Source organism: Paramormyrops kingsleyae, chromosome 3 (genome assembly GCF_048594095.1).
Source record: "Paramormyrops kingsleyae isolate MSU_618 chromosome 3, PKINGS_0.4, whole genome shotgun sequence".
Classification (NCBI taxonomy): domain Eukaryota; kingdom Metazoa; phylum Chordata; class Actinopteri; order Osteoglossiformes; family Mormyridae; genus Paramormyrops; species Paramormyrops kingsleyae.
Window position 1 is genome coordinate 32,378,196 of NC_132799.1, and position 24,947 is coordinate 32,403,142.

The following is a 24,947-nucleotide window of genomic DNA, read 5'->3' on the forward strand; positions in this document are numbered from 1 at the left end:
CACCAAAATGTATTATGTACATTATCTTTGTAAGACAGTTAAATGTGAAGGCTTTCGTTGGAAATACCAAAAAAGGTAGCTGAGTGACAGAACTGTGGTTTTTGCAGGAACTGCATTTAATTGAACTGTATTTCACAGAAGCTAGCATTTAAATATTTGTTTTGCTGTGAGTGTTACAACTGAGGAGCAAAAACAGAGAAGCACTCTTTGGTAGAAAATTTAAATAATTGCCCTTAATAAATTGTGCATCCAGTTAGCTGAAGAAAATACAAAAATAAAGAAAATACACACACGTTTTCCTGGAACAGAAATATTCATCCAAATTCTTGATAAAGAATTAGAACTCATAGACAACTGTCCTATATACAGTGGTACCTCAGTTCTCAAACTCACAGAACTCGAATTTCTTAAAAGTCAAACCAACCAGTTTGGGAAAAAAATTAGCTAGAACTCGATCTGAATCTCAGAAGTCAAACCGTGAACGCTGACCTAGGATAACTTGTCGGCGGGTACCGGGGAAATGAGTCACGCGGAAACAAAGGGTAAAGCTTCAGTCTCAGCCTCGCATTCGCTGTGATAGCACCGTGCATGTTTACACTAACAGAATACATATATTTAGACCAGGGGTCTCCAACTCCAGTCCTGAAGAGCTACTATCCAGTAGGTTTTCCGTCCCACTTGGCTTCTGATGAGCCACACCTGCTCCTGGTATTTACCTGAGAACAGGTGTGGCTCATCGGAAGCCAGGTATGATAGAAAACCTACTGGACGGTAGCTCTCCAGGACCGGAGTTGGAGACCCCTGATTTAGACGGTAAAAATACATTTAGACAATGATAGACAGTAACAGTAATTATTATTATATAATAAAATACATTTAAAAAAGATTTCTTATTCATTATTTTAATATTAATAATAAACCATTAGTACGTTTAATTATAATAATATTATTGTGCTGAGAGGGGACGGAACGGAGACAAAGGCGCAGACGTCAGGGTATCGGGGAATACGGGGTTTAATTACAGGTAAGGCAGGCAAAACGCAGACGGACAATACAATGACCGGACTGGGGAAACAAACTGAAATGCGGACTAAATACAGAGGACTCATGACAACAACCAGAAACAGCTGGCACACGGAAGGAGCAGACACATTGTTTGGATACATTTATTTTCTTACTTTACAAATTACTGTTTTGATAAATGTGCTTAGATGTGTTTAGTACAGTATATGCTCTTCTTGTTTTATCCGGTTCATTTTGTGTTTAAATGCTAAAAAAAAACATATTTAGGTGTAATTTTTTTGGGGCCGGGAACCAATTAATTGGTTTTCCATCATTTCTTATGGGGAAAATTCGATCACAAGTCAAACTTTTTACGAAAAATTTGGGTAAAGTTGCCTATGCTCATATTGTTAATTTTGTATCCCTGGGTGGGATGCATCTGGTTCCTCCTACAGTCCATAAACGTGCTAAAGTCAACTGGAGTTATCAAATTATAGGTGAGCAGGGTACACCAGGTGAGTGTGCCCCGCAGTGGGTCTGCACCCCCCGTAACCCGGAATAGGACAAGTGGTGTATGGATGAATGGATGGGTCCACCTTAAGAGCAAACACCTCCCTCCTTGACCAGGTCGACCTTGACCACAAGCTCATCTTTCCAACAGAGATAGTGACAACTACCCTCAGGCCAGACATCATTATGTGGTCAACTTCTCAGAAACTTTTGTATATTCTGGAACTAACGGTACCATGGGAAGCTGCTGTTGACGAGGCATACGAGCGGAAAAGTTTGAAGTACGCTGAATTAGCTGCCCACACAGAACAACGCAAATGGCGTACTAAAGTGTTCCCAGTAGAAGTTGGGTGCAGAGGGTTCGTTGCCAAAACTACAACCTGGTTCCTGAAGAGGATGGGGGTGAAAGGACAGGCCCTTCGGCAGGCAGTGAAGTCACTCTCAGAGGCTGCGGACCGAAGTAGCAACTGGCTGTGGATCAAGAGAAAGGACTCAAATTGGGCGACGATATGACCGTTGAGGGGTAAAGACAGAGGGGAACTCACCTGGGATGCTAGGTGTTGCTTCTGAGCCCTCCGTAGGTGTCATGGGGCTAAATCAGCGAAACACTGAAGATGGAGGGTGCCCACCTGATGACCCCAATGATGATGTTTTCCCCTCTCCCATTCAGCATATAAAGCAAGAAGCCGTGCTGATTATTCAAGGGATTGTTCAATCAAGTCCTAGAAGCTCTAGAAACCATAAACAGACAGGCATCTGTGTTTCATTATTTATCAGTAAAAAATCACAGGTTTTTATTTTAAGATGTTTAATAAAACATTAAAATGCATTAATATAGCCCTGTTATTAGGCGGCTGGAACTACCTGTGCAGGTACACAGAAATGAATGAAACCATGATGACTTGCAAACCTCATCTTTTCGGTTAATATTGCATGCCTTTTGTTCCTGTTTCACAAATGCAATCAGCTGCAACTCCTGTAGTAGTTCCTGAATGCAGCTGAGAAACTGATATAAGCTGACGCAGAAAGAAGATATTTGATAAGGAGTCAAAGGCTTTGGAACGTGATTGTACGCAATGGCGGTCAATTCGCTGTGTCTGGTAATTTGGACAGCAATCGTAACTTCCAGGATGAATGCGCAGCCATTAACTGATCGACAGAAACTCAACATCTCCGATCCAATCTTCAGTGAATTGTGTGTCAGGACCCACAATTACCATCGCTCCAGAGTGACCCCCCCGGCGAGCAACATGATGTACATGGTGAGGAGTTAAGAAATCTGATCTATTTAAAATTGTGTTTCATGTGGCACTGCACACTGTAATGTGAAATTTATACATTTTTATGTTTACTTTGATTGCTGCAATATATACTGATATATATGGATAATTACTGCAATAATTGTTCCTTTAATTATAACAGCTGCAATCGTTTTGTCAGGAAGAAACAATAAATAACCTGCATTTCAGCCCCAGCTTTACCATCTGTAACTCAGCTCCAATCTTCATGCTCTCTTTTCCTACGCAGACTCGGGATGAGACTTTAGCAAAAGTTGCTCAGGACTGGGCAAGTAAATGTATCTTCAGCCATAATCCCTCACTGCAAATACCATACAAGCTGCACCCTTCATTCAGAACAGTAGGGGAAAATATCTGGAAGGGATCGACTGCCTTATTCAGCGTGGAGAACGCAATCCAGATGTGGGTTGGCGAATCGAAGTACTACTCCTACCAAACAAACCAATGTAACGGCTGTGGCCATTACACTCAGGTAAGCCTACTGAAGGTAACATTTCCCCATTGGAGCTTCCATTTTAACTAATAATCAAGCCTATTATGAAACATAAGCAGGGCTATGGAATCGCTGAGGGTCTTCTAGGGGAAGTCTGGGTGGGCCTGATTTTAAACACATTTAAATAATGTGATTTAATGTACAACTGACTGAAAAACATGGAGCCTGTTCTAACACATTTCTGATCCCCAGGTCGTGTGGGCAAAGAGTTACAAGGTCGGTTGTGCTTCCAACACCTGCCAAGCCGGAACAGAAATAATATTCGTGTGCAACTATGGAGAGGCGTAAGTTATTACAATAATCAAAAGGAACCCCCCCCCAACCCCCATGTCAGAATGAAGTAGTGCTTTTATATTTCATTTTACTGTTATGTCTGACATGGACGGCTACAGAATAACTTTCTCTGATTAGAGGGAACGTCGTGGGACGTCGCCCATATCAGAAAGGAACTCCCTGCTCTTCATGTCCTGGGAAAAAGTGCCTGAGCAATTTGTGCTGTAAGTGCTTCTTGATTTGCTGCTAATTCTTCACATGCATCATGATCCTATTCTGAGACAGTTCCTCAGTGATGACCAGTAGCTCTAATACCAATCTCAAATTTTTGGGTTGGGTGTCTATGAATTTCCTATTATACATGATTGTGTTAGTGATTATGTGTGCACCCTGTGAATGACTGGCAACCCGTCGGCTCTGAGGTTCCTGGAATAGGCTGCGGGCCCGTTGCAACCTGTGCTGGATACGGACTTGATAGATGGATGGATGGATGGATGGATAGATATCCATCCATCCATTTTCTAATCCTGCTTCTCTTATGCAGGGTCATATGGGGTTCAGAGCCTGTCTATACCTATGACCCCAAGGCAGAGAATAAACCAGGATGGGGCACCAACCCATCACAAGGCAGATAGTTGACATTTAAATGTTGACCAAAACCCATTTAAGTTTTAATATCAACACTCAAACCAGGTGTACTGTGAAATTATACCTGATTATGTCTGTGTTCCTCCCTTATATCTTGGTAGATGGGGTTCGAGAATCCCCCAAGGAGCCCGACTCGGAATAGAGTTCGGCACGGGACAGGATTCTAAATTCTTCGCCCGTCCAGAACCTGCAAGATTCTGTCCTGCTTCCTCCCTCCACTGCTGGTCATATTTTGTCCTGCTCCTGCCTGCATCCTACAAGTCTCATCCCATTCCTGCCCACAGAGGAAAAATACAATGACACTGCTTACTTTCCAGTTAAGAATAAAGACAAATCAGTACCCTAGTTACCAGTACCCTAGGCTAAATAATCTATGGTCAAATTTTAACTGTTAAAACAGGCTACATCTTTCACGTAATAGCAGGCTAGTCATATATATTTTGCCTGCAACAACGTGTGCAATAATAGGTCATTGATCCACACTGTGTTTTCATTGTTTTTTTAATGCAGTTGTCATTTCATTTGCTGGCATTTGCAGTGAATTGCAGTGCTGACTGGTGCTTCGAAACAATTTATTTTGCTGGGCGTGTTCCCATAAACTCATTTTGCAATATATTTCCATACAAATAAATCGGGCTTAACTTGCAAAGGTGTGATGTGACAGGACAAGTTGTTCTGTTAACAGGACAAGTTATTTCAAAAAGGTCAAATGTGCAATTACTAACATCATAAATGGAGAATCCAGCATTTTGATCACATGGCAATTAATATAGTTTTATTAGCTGAATACTGCTGGTTCTTACCCAAAAAGGTGTCTGTTACTGTAAGAAGCAACTAGCTGGACAAGTAAAATGAGAAACCATGTAAACAAGAGGAAAATTCAATTGAACATTGAGGAAGACAGACAAGTCTTTCTAACATCCAACTATTCCAGGTAACACACATCACAAACCACAGCCAAAGATGAACCAAGCAAGGCTGACCTCTAGTGGTTCTGTAAATACAACTTCTGTCCAACGTCAAATGCCTGCCCATTCAGGGATTTCATTCCTATCCCAGAACCCATAAGGTAATAGCCTCTCAAAAAAGCTTATTTGGATGGACAGCCTCGAATAGCAGGTTTAAATTTTATTTATATAAAAAATAATAAGAAGAAAGTTAAAGATTAACACTACAGAATGGAAACACACACTACAGTTTCAACTGGCAAGCACAGAAGGAAGGAAGTCAGCTTGAGCAGATGTATATGGCCGATTAATAATCTTCAGCTGGGTGCTTCAGGTTACTTGGTCCCAAATATTAAATGTCATGGTTTAGTTTAATAGCAACAAATACTGTTTAGTTTGGCAATAGCAAACAGTTGGCACCACGTGAAGGTTGTGACATTTATGTCAAGAAAAAACTGGAAACAACAACGTTGTGGTTTGAATGTCTATTTACTGCTGCCACATATGTGCATGACTGCCTTCAAGGCACTGGCCCCAAGCACGGTTACAACAAGAAAGCCAAACGTTCCCACAAGTACAGCAATAACAATGAACATCCCATTCCCTGAAAGAGAGGAGAGGAGTGGAGTAAGACTAACATCACACAGGTTCTCATCAAAAATTCACACGTCCACTCACATGCAAATTCGCCTTTCGACATCCACTCGCCACGATCCATGAAGACTGGGCCAGCAGAGACAACCGCAAATCGCTCCTGACTGCTCCCTCTCTGTCGTCTTTTCATCTTTGGATAGTTCTTGGTCGGAGGACATTCCTGGGGGAGCATGTTGGTTAATCAACGACCTTTTGCAGCAGACGGCTGGAAGAGCTGGAGTGGAATGCCTGAGCTTACAGTCACACAGTCTTCATCCGGGGTGCAAATTTTAGTCAAGCAGTGGATGTAGATGGGAAGTTCATCATTAACAGACATGGTGAACATCTGAACAGAGAACCTGCTGCTCTTCCCCGACCCATTCAGTGTGAGCCAGGAGAACGTATCATCGGAGGGGCAACTACAGGAAGAGGAATGAATAAATTAAATAAAAATAATCACACCCTACCAAACAACTCAACCAGTTCAGAAGACCAAGACGAATCTCCAAGGTTATTTCAAGTGGAGAACAATGAACTTTGATTTAAAGGTTGCAAAATCACAGCTATTTAAAATTGCTGTACAATTTTGCCATACAATAAGCGTACAAAACAATGCCTTTGAGCAGTGTTTCTCAACCCAGTCTTCAGTGACCTCCAGTTTTCTACCCCCTCCAAGCTCACAGCACACCTCCAGTGTTCATCTGTGTTCTTACTTGTTTGGTTCAGGTGTGCTGGAAGCAAAAAAATATAGGTGAAGTGACTAGCAATGCTGTGTACAGACTGAGGGGCAGGTGCTCGAACAGGGGGTGGAGGGGGGGCACTAATTTTTGCTCAGTAAATCTTGCATGATTGTTGGTTATTCAAAAAGTGGCACTTAGAACTTTCAAAAGGGGGGGGGCGTGCACTCCCAGCCCCACACGTGCCTGCTGTCTGGGGTTCCTCGAGACCTGGGTTAAGAAACACTGCTTTAAAAGATACACACTAAGCAAATGATTTAATACTCTGAAAATGCCTTTTTCCCCCCATAAGACTGGGATTTCACAATTTCCTAGATGCAACAAGGATTTCGACGGCGGCACGAACGCACCCGTCTTTAAGGAAAAAGGCTTTCCTGTCCTCGACTGCATCCACTGTGCCTGTTGCCCAGCATGACATCACTGCCAGGAGCATATCGTGGGCCAAGGTGTCCTGCGCTTGGAGTGTCACCTCGAGGAACAGGTAGTCTTCTGGGCTCAGTACCACGCCATCCGTGTAATTGTACATGAAGGAGGTGTCATTGTACAACATCATGCCAACATCCAGAATGTGTGAGAAGTTGTAACTAACGACAGAATGGGAACTAAACCTGGCAGACGAGAGAGAGAAATCAAATGAGCAGTATTTCAGCCTATTCTTCAATGTGATGCCTTCTGCAAATATACAACATGAGCCAAGGTCTGGTCCTTCCATTTTTTTCAGAACTGGATCAGATCTTCCTTCAGCTAGAGTCAGGGTCAGCCTCTCACCATTCAGCATCCATATTGACCCGGGCCCCATGCAGAAAGTGCCGGGGGTAGGTACACCTCCACAGCAACCGGAGGTCATTCCGGGTAATTGTCTTCTCATGGCTGAGTGTCACTGTCAGGGAACTACTGAACTCTATGTGTGTCTTGTTCATCTATAAACACACATTACATACTGTGAAAATTTTCATAATAGTTTGCTGTTAATAGATGATATTGAATTGCGATACTTTTTCAAAATGAAGTTCCTTTGTTCTAGTATATTTTAGTACACAAAAGTGATTCCTCCCTGAATTTCAAATTACAGGTGGATGTTAACAATGCGCTTGTGTGTCAGAAACTGACCTGCCTTTCAGCCCCACACTCCGAAGGTTTACCGGCTATCTTGAAAAAGTAGAACGCGTCAGTCTCGTTCACAGCACAGCGTCCGTCATTCAGGATGACGCTCACGTTGCCTCCCAAGAAGCCGGTCAGGAATTCCTTTGCCAGTCCACCAGCGACAAGGCTTTCCTTGCACTCAACAAACATCCCATTCTCTGAAAAAATGGAATTCATCTATACTCAAGCCGACTTCATTGTCAACTTGTCAGACAACATACCAAAGTGATGTTTACAGGATGCTTCTTGGACTCTGTAGACTAACAATCCATTTGCACTTGAGCTTCAATAACTTATCCAGGCCAATAAAACTACCAATCTTCTGAGGCAAACTAAGTAGCCCTCACTTCTCAAATTTAGTCACTGCTCACAATTTTCCAGTCTAGTCCAACAAGGTATCACATTTAAAACAGAAGCTTCTCCCTATGATGTCATTCTTCACTGAATGCAGAACCTAATCAGTGGTGACAGCAAGCTTCCTAAATCCTCGCAGTCATGTTCAGTAGCAGAAATAAGTGACCAACTGTAACAGGCTGAGGGCACAGGAGGAATCAGGAAGTGGCCGACGTTGTAGTAACCCTCCTGACACACACAGGTGTAGGAGAGCAGGGTATTGATGCAGGTGGAACTGGAATCACACCAGTTCAGTTCATAGGAGCCACACTCATCAGGATCTGCAAATTGGGTAAGGCTTAAAAACACAGCCAACATTTCCATGGAGACTTCAGAAGACATTACATCACATAAGATTCAAGACATTTACCATCCCAGTAGATCAGATGGTCTTTGATGGTGATTTGGGCTAAGCTGAGTGATTGAATGTAAGTCAACAGCTCCTCGGAGGACAGCTTTACTTTGACATCGTCATTGGAAAGGTCTAAAACTTGGAAGGGGATCTTAGTTTGTCCTGTACTGTTAAGGTCCTCAAATTCAAGCAGTTTCACCTCTACTGGATATGGCAACCCACTGAAGATGGCCTGTAACTAAGAAGAATAACCGTAAAAGGACTACAGCAATGTGTACTCTTACCACCTTAAGGTCAACAGGTTCTTCATGGTGCCTACAAACCAGAAGCTAACCTTGACCTTCAGTCCACATACTTAGAGTATGTAGTGTTAAGTGCACTTAAAGCCACAGGTCTTTCTTACTTTGGCTCTGATGATGCTCTCCAGCTCGACTCGGGCTTTTGCCTTTGGTTCTCTGAGGGACTCCGGCAACATCCAAGGTACAATAATAGCAGCATGCAAATCGGGATTAAAGTGCGACCCTTTAGATTGAACAAAAAAAGACCATGAAACAATGGAAATGGTTCTGGTCAGTGTTCCCAATGAGCTACAGCAACCCAATACCAACCCAAGTGCCTCCCCTTTGGTACAGGGTAGAGGACGTCATCGTCGGGAACCGGTTGCCTGAGGAATCGCAGCGTTGCCGGTCTGCCCCGCTCCCCACCACACTCCTCCCAGACCTCCATCTGGTATGGGCTACCAGGAACCAAGCCCGAGAGTAGCACATCAGTTTGCCTTACCCTCCCGCTACTCACAAGTGAGCCATTTGGGTGGGAAAGGCTGTAGGCGAAAGCCTTTGCGGGGCCTGAGGCTGAGCTCCAGGAAGCAGTGGAGTTCTGCTGGTGAAACTGAAGGTCGAAGATGCTCCCAGGGCCTTAGAATGGGGGGGGGGGGGGGGGGGGGGTGTGTGATTATTCACAGATTGCAAATGAAAGACATCACCCTCACTTCATTTTGACATTTGATGCAGACAACTGTACCTGGGTTATGCATTGCAAATTAACAACAAGGTTTCCGCATAACTTGGTGATTCTACGTTTCCAAGGACCTTATTCACCTTGCTGTAAAATGTTTTTTTCCCCTTCTATTTATTCTTTTTCTGATTTTGTGCTTGATGTTGGCTGTGAACGTATGCACCAGTACTGCCCAGACAAGTTCCTAATGCCTTCCTTGCAGGTGTACACGGTTAATAAAGTGAATTCTAATTTTTTTTTTTGTATACAAGTTCACGATTCCGACCTCATTTTCCAGACCATAAACTGTTACCGCACATTTCTGCACTTCTTGATTGTCTTTTCTCATCATTTGTTTCCAATTACATTGTGCTGTATTTGAATGCCTCTATAATGTCTATCAATACATGTCCATCATAAGCACAAATCAGGTTCTGCGCACACTTCAAAGCCCACCTGTACTGGTCTGTATGGTCCTAGTGCTCATGACAACGCTGTCCCCACACACAGCATCCACTCGGGCCTTATACCGGCCACAGGGCTGCAAGCCCACCACCCTGTGTGTCGGCAGGAAGGTGGACTTCTGAAGCGCCCCCTGGTGGTAGACCCTGAACACAGCAATGGAGGAGGTATTGGGCACCGTCCATCTTAGGGAGTAGCTTCCTGGGCTGGAGGCCACCTGGCGCAGGTTCCTGATTTCAGAGTTTGCTTCAGTGATTGAAAGAAAACAAGAGGATGTCACCCACCATTTTAACACTGCCGTAAATTTGACTCAAACCAAGGGGAGTCCAAGTAATGATGTAACAAAAGGAAATGTACACATCATTCAAGTTCAAGCTAAGCCAATGTTTCCTATCCCAGTCCGCTGGGAATCCCCAGACAGCCTGAAGCAAACAAGCAAGCAATTAAGAATACCAGAGGTGGAAAGTTCAGGTGCAGAAAGTACAAATCCAGACCAAGGCTTTGTTTCAACCAACCAGTTGAGTAAAGAGTCACAGTCACGGTGTACTCAATGGGTTGGTCTGGGTTTGTACTTTCTGCACCTGAACTTTCTACCTCTGAAGAACACTGGATATCTGGTATAGGTAAGTTTGGAACTGGAATGGAGCAAAACTGTGGATTGTGGGGGCAAATCGGGCAAAGACCTCGCCTTACCGGAGTTGCCGTCGATAACGACCGAACTGCTCATTCGAGACTCGCCACTGGAGTCACACACGGTCTGCAGAGCGAACTTCACCTTGCTGCAAGGGGGCAAGTCATTGACTGTGAAGATGAAGGGCTTCCGCTCATGCTTGAGGGACGCCGTCTCCACCACGTGGCTGGAGGCATTGAGCTGGAGCATGGTGACCAGGAAGGAGGAGTAGAGCTGCTTCTCAGAGCAGTCCCAAGCTATAGTAATACTGCTGCTGTTCCACGCCCTCACACTGAAGTTTTTCGGGACATCTGGATCTTGGAATTCATACAAAGACACTGCATTCATGAGGTGTTCATTTCACCTGGAAATGCTCAAAACTCAAGAGTTCTTTATTCTCAACACATCCATGTACAAGTACACAGTGCTTTGAAATACCATCTCCCCCAGGGCCATCTAAGGTGCTATACATAACATCAACAACACAATACAGTGGTTTTCATTGAAGAGTCTATTTCCAAAACTCTTTGAGATGAGACCACCAATGAAGTCAAGCTTCCTCATTATACACACACTATCAGGAATTAAACTCACACAATCTAACACGGAACTTCCGTTAAATTTCCAAAACCCACTAAATCCAGCGAAATTCAAAAATGAATTCTGTGGAATGGGCGAGTTTTGGAAATCATATAGAATAATGTGTACATACAAAACCAATTGATGAACCCCATTAGGACAAGTTTCAGCCAATATAACTGCGCTTTAACAGAAACACGCCCCCCCCCCCAGACACCCTTACCCGTGAGCGTCTTGAGACAAATAACAGAGGAGCTGCCTGCCAGCTCCAGGCAGCCCAGATAGTTACTGCAGGCATCCAGAGACGTAAATCTGTATCGGTCAGCACGGGTGGTGTACGTGACTTTGGCAGCCTGAGCGTCCGGAGGTGACCGATACAGTGACACGCCATGCACAGGGTCAGGGGGGAGGGGAGAATCCGCCACCCAGGACAGCAGCAAGGTGGCGCTGCTGCGGGACACCACCTTCAATGGAAAACGATGGGTGGAGCCTAGGAGCGGATAAACACTTATCACACGACTATGCACGCAGCTATAAATTATATTTTGTAGAATTTAGGGAAAGAAAAATACAGAAATACACATTTTCCCCATACACATATGCACCTACTACATAATCTTTAATATTCAGATATTACCATGAAGGATGTGGTATTACACAATTCATTTTATTTATTTATTTTTATTCATCTACAAGGGGTCATAAACAGATGGGGAAACACAGAGTTAAATAACTAAAGACTTAGTTCAATATCCTGGTTATCAAAGACTAACTACAAGACGTCTATAGAACAGATAAAGGAACAGTGCAAGACCAGGAACAGAACTGAGAACTGAAGTAGAAAAACACACCATATAGACTCGGTGCAAGTTTGTGAGTTTAACACAATGACCAACTGGGGAAATTAACTAAGGCAAGAACTTAAATACATATGGAAAACCAGGGAAAACAAGGAGCAGGTGTAACAATCAATTAACCAATCAAGGGAGGTGCAGGAACAATGAGAAACAGGGGGAAACAGCAACACTAAATAAACACAGAACTAAGGGACCGAGCAAACACTAAAAGACTAAGAATACACAGCAAACACTAGGGTAGCAGCAGAGAGACTAGGACCATAATACACAAAAACAACACATAGCAGAAACCTAAGCCTAAAAACAAGAAAAAAAATACACCAAGTAATAAAATACTAGGAAACAAAAATTCTGATAAAACAGAACGAGTGAGACTAGCCTCAAACCCACAACCAGAGGGTACTGTCTTGTTGAGCTATGCGGCAGCCCAGAACATGAAACAACACACAAGGACTGAGGTCTACGAGCGGGAGGGGGGAAAACAGAATGACCAGCAACACACGCTAGCCAAAAACAGGACCGGGTCGGACAGGTGCCGACCCTGACAGGTAGAGACTTACCAAGTACGACGATCACATCTTCTTGGCATAGATACAGTGTGTTGTTTTCACAGGCAAACACTTGCGTTGGCTTGAAATGTTTGAGAGCTTCCTGTAAACATAAAGAGAAACACCCCGTGGGTGAAAACGAGAGTCAGACGAAGCACTTAGTATTTAATATAGACTGTATGACCGCTGCATAATGAAGCCATAAGCAGGGGGGAAACTGTAAGGATATACTGCAAGAAGCTTAATACTCACTAAAGTCTCTGCAGATGGCTTATCCTGAGCTTTATACTCACTCCTAACTATGACTGTATTCAAACCTTTGAAAAGAGTGTTATTAGATGAATTATTAGTAATAGCTTGTTATGAACCACTTGCAGTCCTTAGTCAATTTATATTTAGAAAATTCAGTAAGAACAGACCCTTCAGCAATGCTTTCCCTTTACCCATTTTTACATTTTAAGTGACTGACACTCGATCTTCCCAACCCCCTTTCTTTTTTAAGGCAGACCTGAATTTACTGAAAACCTCCACAGCCGAGAGCCGCCTCCGTTTTTCAGTCTCAGCGTGTGCGTGTCGGACGGGGACACGGTTAGGGACGTCAGTTTGCCCCTGGTTTCTATGGGCTCCAGCTGGGAATCGTTCAGGAAAAGCTTGATTTCCGGTCTATAAAGACAGAGAACGATTATGAATATAAACAAGTATGAGCATGAAACCGCATATACAGGAGTATTAGTGGGATCTACTACCTGTCAGGTGAAGTATTTTCTTTTATCATCCAACAGACGGAAAAGGCGATACTGTCGTCGGCACCTAAAATGATTTGAGCAGGTATTTACAAGTGATCCGCTTTAAATAAATTTGATAAACTGTAGCATTAATCTGGTGAGGTTTCAGGATTAATGGCGGAAAAAAAGCAAAATATTCTAACTTCATTTCAAGTAGCCTAATTAAGACTTACTGGCCGACGCCGACTGCATCAGTAGAGCTAATACGAGTATTAATGTTGATATAATCCTGCAAAACATGCGTCCAATTAAATGCAGTTTAAATTCTGTTGATTAATAAAGATGCACAAGTTAATAACCAAATAAATTGTTTACATGATCATTTCCGATTAGGTTTCTGGTTACAACGCCGATTTGAAAGAAATCGATGAAAACACAAAACCATTGACGTCGTTTTGCGCCCCATTACAAATACTGATTCCAGAATAGGTAGACAAATCACGTGTTCAATTAACACTTCATTCAGCAATAATAATATCAACATGATATATAAGGCTTATTTACACGGTCAAGCAAAAAATACCACTGAGATTTAGTGGACAAAAATATTTCCTACAAAAACCCTCTCGCACAAAATGGCTGGCTTTTAATTCACGAAGTAATTAAAACACAATGCAATTAACTTGGATGTATAATTAATGCGATCCTGTAGCTTAATTAACAGACAAACAAATGTGATTAAAGGCAGTTCCTGAATTGTGGAGTGCTGAATGACATGGGGTGAGTGGGCGTTTGGGATCCAAGCTTCCTCTCCATTTATCAGTTCAGATGTGTAAACATCCTAGTGGTCAGTGAGACCATCCGTCTTCTGCGCCCATCATTCACTGTAGTGCGTCCCAATGTATTTTCACAGTATATTTATATATTGTCGATGTTCAGTGAAAAATGCGAATCTACAAAAATTCATTATTTCAGAAGCATGAAAAAAAAGCCCAAACTGCAAAATAGACTTTACATATAGACTTTACAAAGTAGCCTCAGCACGTCTGCAGGTCCTTGAGCAAGGCCCTTAACCTCCAGCTCCCTGGGTACCGCTACGGGTGGCTGCCCTTCGCGGACAACTTACTCTACAAGAGCAAGTTGAGGGAGGCGTAAAGACAATTTCCCCACGGGGCTCAATAAAGTATCAGTTATTATTATTTAAAAAATTATGAGACACCTTTAGCACCAGACGGATGGTAGTAACCTTTGATGACACAGCAGTCAGTGAACGGTTTAATGTTTTAAAACGGCGATTCTCAACCCGTGGTTCACGACCCAAATTTCGTTCGCGGCAAGTTCTGAAAGGGTCGCGAGGCATATAAGTATCTTAAAACTAGCAAGCTCCTATGCTGATCCACGATCAGATTTCACAGCCCCAGTACTAGAATGAACCTACATAAACGGGTCTTGGGTCGGCAAATGCTTAGCGCAACACTAGTGAACACTCAGCCAATCCAAAAAGCCAAACCACAGATGCTTAATTTAAAATTCATTGGCACATCCAATCAGATTTGTGCGATAGGCGTTGATTGGCTTGAACTGCAGAGTGCACTGCATGCTTTATCATAGAGTTAATTTAGCCTATACATAAATAGGGTCATGACTGAGCTGGCATGGTAAAAATTGGGTCGCGGTGCAAAAAAGGTTGAGAACCACTGTTTTAAAAGGACTTGGGCAGTGTTGCCAACTCTCGCATCTAACTCTCACGCAAGAAATCTTGCAGCAAATCTATATTATTCCATTATAAACCTAAATATAGGTACATCAAATGGGTCGTTTGCAAGCCCTACAGGTGATTTGCAAGGTAATTAAACTGTTACATCCATGTAAATGCATGTGTGTGTGTGCAGACTTGTTTCAAATTGGAAAATCTCACTCTGGCCAGTTGACCAAAGTTGGCACCCCTGATTTAGCTGGATTTCTTATTGTGTTTCTACGACCCACAGTTAGATCGAGCTTCGTCTCTCTCTTCACTACATCCTATACATCCCTAGGCTAATAAATGTCAGTAAAATACCACAGGAGGGCTCGAACAACTGATCAGAGACCACAGAATCAATTACCACCAAAACCTGTCTAGCATTTCAAAGGGTCCCCCTTATCAGCTGGCCAGAAGGTTAGCTTACTGTAATCTGACCAGTCATAACAAACCTCTCTGATGTCTGCTTTCACAGAAATAAGTAGGGGAAGAATTGCACTTTACACTCATATTTAAAGGGTTTGTTTCCAAAGTATTACTTGAACTACTGGAAACAACCAAGTTTGCAAATATGGCCTCTTAAAGGTTAATAAGAGAGCATTATTGCTTATTCTCCTCTTCTGTCAGTTGGAATATGAAAGTCAGGAGACGAATCCCTCGCTGTGCTAGTTATTAGTGAGAATCAATCATTCGTTATTTATCGCAGTAGCTGGAGTTTAATCGGGGCTGTTATGCCTGAGCAGATGACAGATGATTTCCATAATGTGGGAATCGATTGCTCAAATAGTGAGAGGCTAAACACATCAGAGGAAGGCAACGTCAACGTCAGCTGAAAAAAATCATTTCAGCTGACATACACTGAGTGTTGCCAGCAATTAGCTGTATTGTTGAGGTTTATGGCTCCAACATCTGCTGGCTTCAGTAAGAAATAACCTTACCTGGGAGGATGAAGATTTCTCATTGTATTTTTGTGGTGCTGTACTGTTCAGTGTTTTTTTTCTTCTTCTTCAATGACTGATGCTGTGTAGTGAAAGTCTTCTTATGGCTTAACAGTGCCCTGCAGCCTGAAGGAATTGCCCTTTATCCATTTCACACGAATCACAATTCTCACAGCTCTGTACACAATCTGGGTTCACAGGACCAATTTTACTATTTTCTGGCTGATTCATGTAGAATTCATGGCCCAATAATTGCAGAATGAGGGATTGGAAGTGTGGGGGGGGGGGGGGGGGAGGTTTGGGGGGGGGGGGTGTGTGGAGATGGGGTGGCAGTGAGACAGAAGCATCCTCTGCACAAATCCATTTGTTTTCTGGAAATTTCCAAAACCAGTAATACCACGGGACAGAATATACGTCATCATGAAAAAGGATGGAGAGAGAAATTAGACAATTTTAAGGCGCTTTTTCCTTTCTGTTTAATCAAGAACAGTCTGTGCATCATGTGCCACAGTCCTAAGCAGCGTGAATTTGTTTTACTTGGCATAGTATTAAAATGGCCTTTTTGCTGATATCACTGAAACAGTGAAATATGACACAGCCAATTCCACCCTTACACACTGAGAAAATATGGACATGGTTAGTGTATCTCTCATAACTCCGATTTACAAATACTGCCCCAGAAATAGTGTTAGATAGCTGCCTGTCCAACACCCTGCTTTTAACTTTTCTCGTCTTCTTTATAACACTAGAACATTGCTGCCAGAAGCTGTCATACGAGCAGCCTGCAGACTCAGAAGTTACCAAATATAAAGATTCACAAAAGCTTTAAAGATGCTGCTTGTAATTGTAATTGAGCTGCTTGCAGTTGAGCAAAAAAAGGGATCATAAATGGTTTCTTTCCAGAATCAGACGTCAATCCCAGCCATGTAACAACTTCATTTATTAAAGCTGAATGACCTGAACTCTACCTTTTCATCTTAAGAAGGAGAAACCGGCCAGAGACTTCAGTAAAAATGGTGGTTTCCAAGTGACTGGTGGTGCTTCCCTTTGGCAAATTTGGAAACATTGTACCTGCCTGCATCGAAACCCCCACACGCTCTGCACAGGGCATTTGGTGGGGAAGGAAGGACTCTACCCTGCTCGACACAGAAATGCAGAAATGTTTGAAATGCCACAGGCACGTGGGCACTCGGGCATGTGATGTCCGGCCTTTATCGTCTGGAGGGGCTGTTATGCTCCTGCAGGCGTGTCCATCTGGCATGTTACTGGTGAGGATGTGCACCTAAGCCAGGTAATTGTCATTGGTACAGCAGGGTCTGCTACCCTCAGGCTGCTATAGATCCACAGAGATCCAGTGGATCCAATCAGACCAAGAGGGATCCTGCAGGCTATTCTTCAATGTGCCACCAAAGGGCCTGATGAGGTGTCAGGCAGTGGTGGTTCTAGACCACTTCAGCTGGGGGCCAAACTGGGGCCAGTTGTTCTGTTAGGGGGCCCAATGCATTTGACCTTAATGTCCTCCAGGTATGACTTACATTAGATTGCTAGCATCAAGAAGCAAAAGACAATTTTGAAAATCGATGTTATCTATGCAATGCTTTACAGTTACATTTTGCAATTTTGACAAATCTGTAACTCACTCCGATTTCTGGTTTAGACTGTCTTACTTCCACAAACTTGATTACTTTTTTTTACTTTGCTTTTTTTAGCCCATGTATATAAATGTAAATGTAAATAATAATAATGCATTTATTTCAGACCCAAGTACCATATGTATCTAGGGGGGCCATGGGGGGGGGGGGGCATGCATGTTGTTACAGAGGCACTGCCCCTCCCCCAGAACCCCCCCTGCTGTCAGGACCACTGACACACCAGCAGTTCACCTCCTTACAGTTTGTCACAGAGCTTCGATCTCAGAGATTTACTACAATGTGAGAGAGTGCTAGGAACACGTTGCAAAATTAACTTCAAATCAATGCAATTCAACTTGCTTACAGAAACAGTCGTTTTTGTAATGAATAATCATTTTTAGTTTTCTGTGAATACTGTTAGTCCTACAATCAGGGGGATCTCAAGGCATCCTTTGCCAGCTGCCTTCAGCCATTTGTCTTGGCTGTAATGTTGTCCATTCACAAAAAAAACGACACGGTGTTCTGCTGGAGAGAAACACTCACAGGAACGGAGGTATTTCATCTACTGAGCCAACCACCACTACACGTAGGCCTGCTCTGTGATTTAGACGACGTGTGCTGAAGTTGGGGGCGGGAATGTTCGCAAGGGTGACCAATAGAGCGGAGAATGACATCACCAGCCTGCTGTCACTCAAGCCTCTCAGCTCAGACAGAGGCGGTGACAGAAACGCGGATCCTGCCTTCATCCACGGCCCTGTTTGTTATTCCAGACGGGGTGCTTTTGTTTGTCTGCTGGGTTGGTTTATTCATTCTGCATTCTGGTTTTTGCCAGTTTAGTTAGCAGATGCCAATGTCCAGAAATCGAGGTAATGATCACAACTGCAAACACAATTTAGTACAAGATAATCTCTTTGAGATCTTCAATGGCCTGTAGGATTAGCAAGTTGGGCAGATACTGTTGCTGTTGCTTCATATGAAAATGTCATTCCTCAGTAGATATAAAGTCATGAGCACCTTCTGGTTCTTGGAGAAACTTCAGATCTGCAAATCCTGCCCTGAGGAGGAATCAGCCCAGGAACATTTGGCGACTGTTTTCAGGGAGGTTAAGGGGAGATGAAGAGCCATGTTCCCGATTTGGCCGTTATAGGGGCAGGTGATCATTGTGTGAGGAACCTTCCATAGGATGACATCAATGATGGAATGACATCCTCCACACTTCAAGCAGTATAATCAAGGGTCATCCTGGAGGCAGGCTGAACATTGCACATTCCAGATATTGCCAGCTCACGATATTTATTCCAGAAGAAAAATATCATTCATATTACCAGTGGCCGTAAATGAAATGCTCAGTATCGAGGCTAAATCTTCCCAGCTTGCTGGTATATTACAGATTTAGAGAGGCACACAGTTCTGACGTGAATGTATCTTTAGTAACCATTAAGGGTGTTTTCCCATTGTCTATTTCTAGCACCTCCCACGGGCACGAAGCAGCCTGTGAAACGCAGCAACAGTCCTTGCTCCAGGGCCTGTCCCACATGTGGAGATGCCTGATCACGTCATGGCTGCAAACCGAGAAGAAAACACCGGGTGTAATCACTTCCAGTATTTTAGATATTGTAGCTTAGTTTATTATCAGGTTCTAATGTACGGGAATGCAGTGCATTGGTCAAATGAGGGGGGGGGGATCATTACATATATGACATTTATATTCAAGTTATTTAAAGGGAAGGTGGACTTTTAAAGGCCGTCATATTTCCTTGTCTGTTTCAGCCTAATTGTGATTTAACAAGAAGGTAAATGAGAGGTTGGATTTTTAGTAACCCGTTACTCTGCCTGCCAGCAGATGGCGCTGCAGTTCTTGCATAAGCAAGGACTGGGTGCCGGTGACTTTCCCAGATGCAAAGGGCCCGACGATCACCTGGAGGAATGTGGCACACATTCCCCAGCCCCCTCCAAACCCCCCACCTCTCGTATGCTGGGCTGTTGTTGGCTTGTGGTTGTCAGGGATTTGGGCCACAAGAGATGGATAGGGCTAACAGCGGCCCAGCCTTGTGTATTTAGCTCTCAATTCGCTCTCCCGGTTCTGCCCCAGGAGAGGCGCTCAGAATCGTGACGTCACAAACAGCCATAATGGAGATCGACGGCTCTCATTCTGAGCATCAAAGCATTTCTGTCACAGGGCTTATGATCATTTGGTACAGTTTATGCAATGGCATAGAACTAGGTGAGACACATGTGATATTGTCCCCGCAGGGCTCACTGGGTGAAGGCTAATCACAGGCTCAGCAGCATGTACTGGTCCCCCTCTGGCAGATCGGGTCGGAGGTCCTGATAATCAGCTGGCGGCAAGCCGGGGGGGGGGGGGGGGGGAGGACGACGACACTGAGGGCTTAGATGAGCAAGAGGAATATGACGACAGCAAGAGCGGTAGAGTGTCCATGTGTTGTGTGTCTGTCAGGGCGTGTGCGGGCTACCTGCTGGAGTGCACCCCCCTCACCCCATCACGGTGTCTCCTCCTCCGATTTCCTCCATATGCCAGCAAGGAGCTCATTAGCAGCAGAGAGAATCCTGGGTCAGTCCGGCATTTGGTTTTGATATAACGCTCTGAGGCGGGGATGGTATGCGGTTTTTAAATATGCATTTGGCGGGGCTCCAGATTAAGTACGCAAAATGTTTACTACACAGAAAGCAGATGCTGTTTATTAGATCCATTCATCAGCAGTCAGTACGCTACGTTTCTGTCCACAGATGGTCGCCGGCTTCGGCTTCCTCCCGTCATACTGCTGCTTTTGTGCTCTGCAATCAGGGCTTTTATGGTCAATATCTACAGGCTTTTGTCCCAGCCGACGGTTTTTGTTATTATTATTATGATCCTCATTAATATTCATGATGGGAGACCTAAGCCCTGCCCACACGGGGTGCCATGTGATGCAGCAGTGCTTTGACTTACTATCCAGACTGTGAAGTGACTGACCAATCGGGGTGAGAGAACATGTCCTTCTGCCACAGGGCAGCGCTGCCCTTTCCCTGCTTCACCCCCGTGAACCGTCATGGCTAACTTCGTGCTAAGCTAAGGCCTTTTCTCAGAGACATAGCTGTATTACTGACTCTGCCCCTCTATGACCATTGGCTAAATGGCACAGAGCCTCAGCACACAGTTGGAATCTCAGATGGGCACCAGGGGGCGATCTCAGTGACATCCTCTAGATCTTCAGCAGACAATCCCCCATGCCCAATGGCCAAAACTGCACCTGATAGCATTGGAAGTGACAGGTGACATGCTGCATGGACATTAAGATAACCACTCTATTTTCCATCTCTCCTGCTGCTACAGCAGATACCCACATCCTATTTCATCTAGTCAATTACCCTGCACAGGGATGAGCTGATGTATCTCTCTCTAAATATATATATATATATATATATATATATATATATTTGCAAACTGCATCTTGGTTCTTCTCTGCTTCTCATTGATGAAGAGCTTCTTCCTTGCTTTATGGGTCTTCAGTCCTGCTTCTAGGAGCCTGTTATGAATTGTCTTAGCAGAGCACTTCACACCACTTAATGTTTCCCATTCCTTTTCGAAGTCGCTTGATGTCATCCTCCGATTCATGAGAAACTCTCAGATAAGTTGACATCCCTGCCATTAGAAGGTTGCTTCTACCCTCTACCTTGCTGGTTTTTGATTATTCCCAGTGTCTCCTGCTTCACCTTATCCTTGTCTGCTGCTGTCTTAAAAACTCTGAGCCTGGGAGAAGCCTGCCTTGCAGTGTAGCCTTCTGCCAGCAGAACCAGGATTAAACCAAGATTTAAAAATGCAGATCTAAAAAAAAATATGCAGTGGTCTCTTAATTATTTCCAGTGCAGTACATCCCTAACCATCATTATATTGTCCCAAAGAGACAGATCATCTTTGAAACATGCCTGCTGTTACCTGCAATTTTATTATAATTTATATACACACATGAACACACATTTTGTTGTCATGTGTAATTATGTCTAATAATGATTGTATTCAATCCAGTGGAATGTTGGTAAGAGAGGGATTAACCGCAGTATGAGCCCCCCACGCCGAGCCGGGTATCCTTTACGAGGCACTCCCAGCGGGACGACTCCCGTGTAAATAAAACGTGCCTGTTTCCCTTTCTTGCAATCCGCAGCACAAACATCTAATTTACCTCTCATCCCTTCATATTTTCAGACTCTTCCCTGGGGGATCAGCGGAGCTCACGCGCCTTGGCTTTGCAGTGGCAATTAAAGCGGTGCGAGATTTAAAAGAGTTCCTCCCGTGAAAGAAATAAACAGCATCCTCATTCTCAGATGATCGCAGTCGGTGTTCTGCCTTACGCCTTGACCAAGCTAATCTATTATGTGTGTCAGGTCAAGCGATCTTCCATGAAAGGGGTTTTCTGAATTTATCCATCGCAGAAAGACCACTATTACCGTGACGAATGCACAGCTAGCTTTACTGTTTCCACACTCCCAGATGCTTAAAAAACACCTTCACCGGGAACGATGGGAGTTCGTGTTGGCCATCATGAAGATAGATGTGCTGTGGAAAAGAGTCACGAGCCGTGTCCCCCTGGTACCATGTTTTTTCCCAAGCCCGCAGTGTCAGGACGCAGTGCATTGTGGGTATAATAAAATGGCCCATTAGCTAAGGGAACGAAAAATGACGATGGTGGCCTGCATGTCATCCCACCGCAGTGAGCCGCCTCAGCCCACCAGGCAGGCTCCCCACGCTCGGTTGCCACGGACACCGTCGCTCCCCGGAAACGACGTGGGTACCCCTAGGGACCTTCACACCCATGCAGATCTGTTTGGAGGGGAGGGGGGCAATTAAGAATGTTCGCTGTAGTGGTTTATATTATTCCGCGGATCTGGAAACGAGTCGCACCTGCGGGAAAAAAAATGATTTCACGGTTGTTTTCACGCAGCACCGGGACGTGATTGGTCTGCACTGCAAGGCTGTATCTTCAGGAAGGATGCCTTGGAAATTAAAACACTACGAAAGTGCAATGGGCACGAGGAAACCTGCAATGTAGCGTAGCCCACATAAAAAATGTAAATGTAGACAGTTTTTTCTTGGCAAAGTGCATTCACTTGTAATGTGTTTGGTCACAGGCTATGTCTGGCACAGCATGTTATAAAGGGTGGTGAAGATCTGGGACATGCAGAAACCTAGGGGCAGGTGTTCAACTGGGGGGGGCCTTTGATCATCGGTAATTGAAAAGGGGCACTCAGTTCCTCAAAAGGGGGGGCACTTTCACTTGTCATGGGAGTCAGGTTTTAGCTACATATCATGTCATATTTGGATGACAAACATTCATGGGGTTGATATAGTCTGATTTGTGTGTGTGTGTGTGTGTGGGTGTGTGTGTGTGTGTGTATATATATTACATTATAAGGACCAAAAGTCCCCACAATGTGTTAAAAACCTGTAACTTTTTACCTTGTGGGGATTTTTTTTTTTGGTTTTATGAAAATCTGTGACTGTGACTCCATCAGCAGATCTAACCAAACCAATCTGCAAACAACTGTCATCCACCAGTTTCTCCACCAGCTCATGTTTTGAGTTCATTCCTAACAGGATCAAAATAAATTCAATCATATCCTCATAAGGTGGATGGAAGGTCTGCTTGATTTTCATTCAGGGAATCTTCCAAGGATACAGTAGGATGAGAAAAGTCGGTGACACTACTTCAGGGGACACAAATACTGTAGTAGTATGCTATTACTTATGTATTAATTAACCACAAACTACGTCTTAGTTACATACTGATCTCATGTTTGTTCATCATCAATGAATCATAACACATCTTTTATCTCAAGCAGTTACTATACTTGTTAATCTAATTCTGTAAACCTTTATGAACTACTAAGGAACAAGTCATGAATAACTAGTTGTTCATCATTAATGAATCATGACCCATCTTTTACGTCACGTAGCTACTATACTTGTTCATGATTTGTACTTCAGTAGTAACTGTAACTGAGTAGTAAGTGAAATCATTATAGATTAATAAAACTGTTATTAAAATCTAATTTCTTGTTTTTATTCAAGAAATGATGGTATTGTTTGACATTTAGGCCACACCCTTCCTTTAGCCAAAGCGTGATGTTTTTTGAATACGCACTTTTTTACGCACCTGGGGTGTCTCTGAAGCAACCGTGATGCTGCTTGACTGGTGATCACAGCCAGTAGCTGAAGTCACAACACGGTTATAATCCAGGGCTGGCAGGAAACCAAAGCACAAACAGCGAAACTGCCAAGCCATTCAGAGACGCACTGGGCTGAAGACGGCAAACCACATCCTCGGGAAACTGTGGTCACGAGCCCCCTCTGTTTGCTAGGCCCCGTCAATCGTAGGAAGTCGAAACTCCAGGCTTCCATTGACGCTCAGTCCATTCTAGGAGCAATGATTGCCATGTCAAAAACAGGGATTATGTGCTTTCAGTAAATTGTTTGTGTTTCTGAGCTGAGGGATATCCAGCGATTATGCTGCACCAGGAGCGTGATACGAGACAAATTCTGAAAAGCAAAAGACCCCTGAATGAAACTCGCTCACAACGGAGCTCCGATCCTGCTGGTTTCACGCTTGATTTTGTGAGGTCGTCTCTGTCTGGACTGCAGTTCATTAAATTAGTAATGTCAGTCTTATTAAATTAGCAATGCTCTGTCCTGGGTCACGAGTGCCTCATTAAAACACAGCATTGCACACAATGTTCAAGCTTCAAAAACTGTCTTCAGAACGGCAGAACGACTCGGAAAGTCCCCTTAGCAGATTATACACATCCTTATGTCGACTGCGGAGGTTCTCAAAGGCTCATAAAGCTACAAGGGAGTGAAGTAAGTACATGCTGTCATATAATAGGGCAGCTGGTTGGCATGCACACTAATCCATGAATGTCTTGAATATTGTCAACTTACTGCCCATAATGATTTGTGTGGTCAGGTTCGAAGGACAGAAATCGCTTTAGATCAGGGATGGGGAACCTGATCCGTGGAGAACCGGTGCGGGTTTTTGGGATGGCCTCTCTATCAGCCAATAATAAAGCAGCGGTTCTCAACTCCAGTCCTGAGGACCCACTGTTATTGGCCAATTGAGAGGTCATCCCAAAAACCCGAACCGGCTCTCCATGGATCAGATTCCCCACTTGCATTAGATTCTTGGCAGTTTATGTACTTAATTAATCCCAGGCTGAATGGGATACAGTAGCCTGAGCCACGTTTGGACATCTCATTTATATGCCATTTGTCCAGTCTGGAAAAAAATGACTGTTGGAACAGGTTTCAAAGCTTAGTTGAACCGGGATAACAGTTGGGGCATGAGATAGCCAACATATCCCAAGCTGCTCACGGTTTTATCA

General features: G+C 43.8%; 2 protein-coding genes across 9 annotated transcripts; one reads left to right on the plus strand and one right to left on the minus strand.

Annotated features, from left to right (window-relative positions):
* Window positions 1-766: 766 nt before the first annotated feature.
* LOC111843410 (uncharacterized) lies at window positions 767-24,180 on the minus strand. 8 transcript variants are annotated; one of them, XR_002838155.2, is made up of 19 exons: window positions 13,497-13,630; window positions 13,285-13,348; window positions 13,047-13,201; window positions 12,791-12,855; window positions 12,551-12,641; window positions 11,357-11,623; window positions 10,578-10,871; window positions 9,879-10,130; window positions 9,038-9,343; window positions 8,833-8,951; window positions 8,448-8,667; window positions 8,209-8,358; window positions 7,652-7,842; window positions 7,310-7,461; window positions 6,892-7,149; window positions 6,064-6,223; window positions 5,850-5,985; window positions 2,058-2,243; window positions 767-1,983 (listed from the first exon to the last, which is right to left on the minus strand). XR_002838155.2 is itself a non-coding variant. In XM_023810989.2 (18 exons), coding segments are annotated over exons 1-18 (2,949 nt in total). In that variant the 5' UTR covers window positions 13,564-13,630; the 3' UTR covers window positions 767-2,241. The 8 variants fall into 8 exon arrangements, 7 of the variants coding, with proteins under 7 accessions (XP_023666757.2, XP_023666755.2, XP_023666752.2 ...); XM_023810989.2 differs by having other exon boundaries at window positions 767-2,243; XM_023810987.2 differs by lacking the exons at window positions 767-1,983; window positions 2,058-2,243 and adding an exon at window positions 13,828-16,128 and having other exon boundaries at window positions 5,642-5,985; window positions 13,497-13,552.
* On the plus strand, window positions 2,483-4,873 carry LOC140577521 (glioma pathogenesis-related protein 1-like). The gene is made up of 5 exons (XM_023810991.2): window positions 2,483-2,774; window positions 3,040-3,282; window positions 3,496-3,587; window positions 3,715-3,800; window positions 4,326-4,873. Exons 1-5 carry the CDS (start codon window positions 2,589-2,591, stop codon window positions 4,364-4,366), a joined length of 648 nt encoding a protein of 215 aa, XP_023666759.1. The 5' UTR covers window positions 2,483-2,588; the 3' UTR covers window positions 4,367-4,873.
* Window positions 24,181-24,947: the final 767 nt, after the last annotated feature.

Bases quoted from the DNA above. Each gene is read 5' to 3' on its own strand.
- LOC140577521 (XM_023810991.2), top strand. From the start codon at position 2,589: ATGGCGGTCAATTCGCTGTGTCTGGTAATTTGGACAGCAATCGTAACT. The intron at 2,775-3,039 runs GTGAGGAGTTAA...TTTCCTACGCAG, and splicing joins CGAGCAACATGATGTACATG to ACTCGGGATGAGACTTTAGC. The intron at 3,588-3,714 runs GTAAGTTATTAC...TTCTCTGATTAG, and splicing joins GTGTGCAACTATGGAGAGGC to AGGGAACGTCGTGGGACGTC.
- LOC111843410 (XM_023810983.2), bottom strand. From the start codon at position 13,563: ATGTTTTGCAGGATTATATCAACATTAATACTCGTATTAGCTCTACTG. The intron at 6,224-6,891 runs GTGCGTTCGTGC...CTCTTCCTGTAG, and splicing joins GCCTTTTTCCTTAAAGACGG to TTGCCCCTCCGATGATACGT. The intron at 5,986-6,063 runs GTAAGCTCAGGC...ATGCTCCCCCAG, and splicing joins CGGATGAAGACTGTGTGACT to GAATGTCCTCCGACCAAGAA.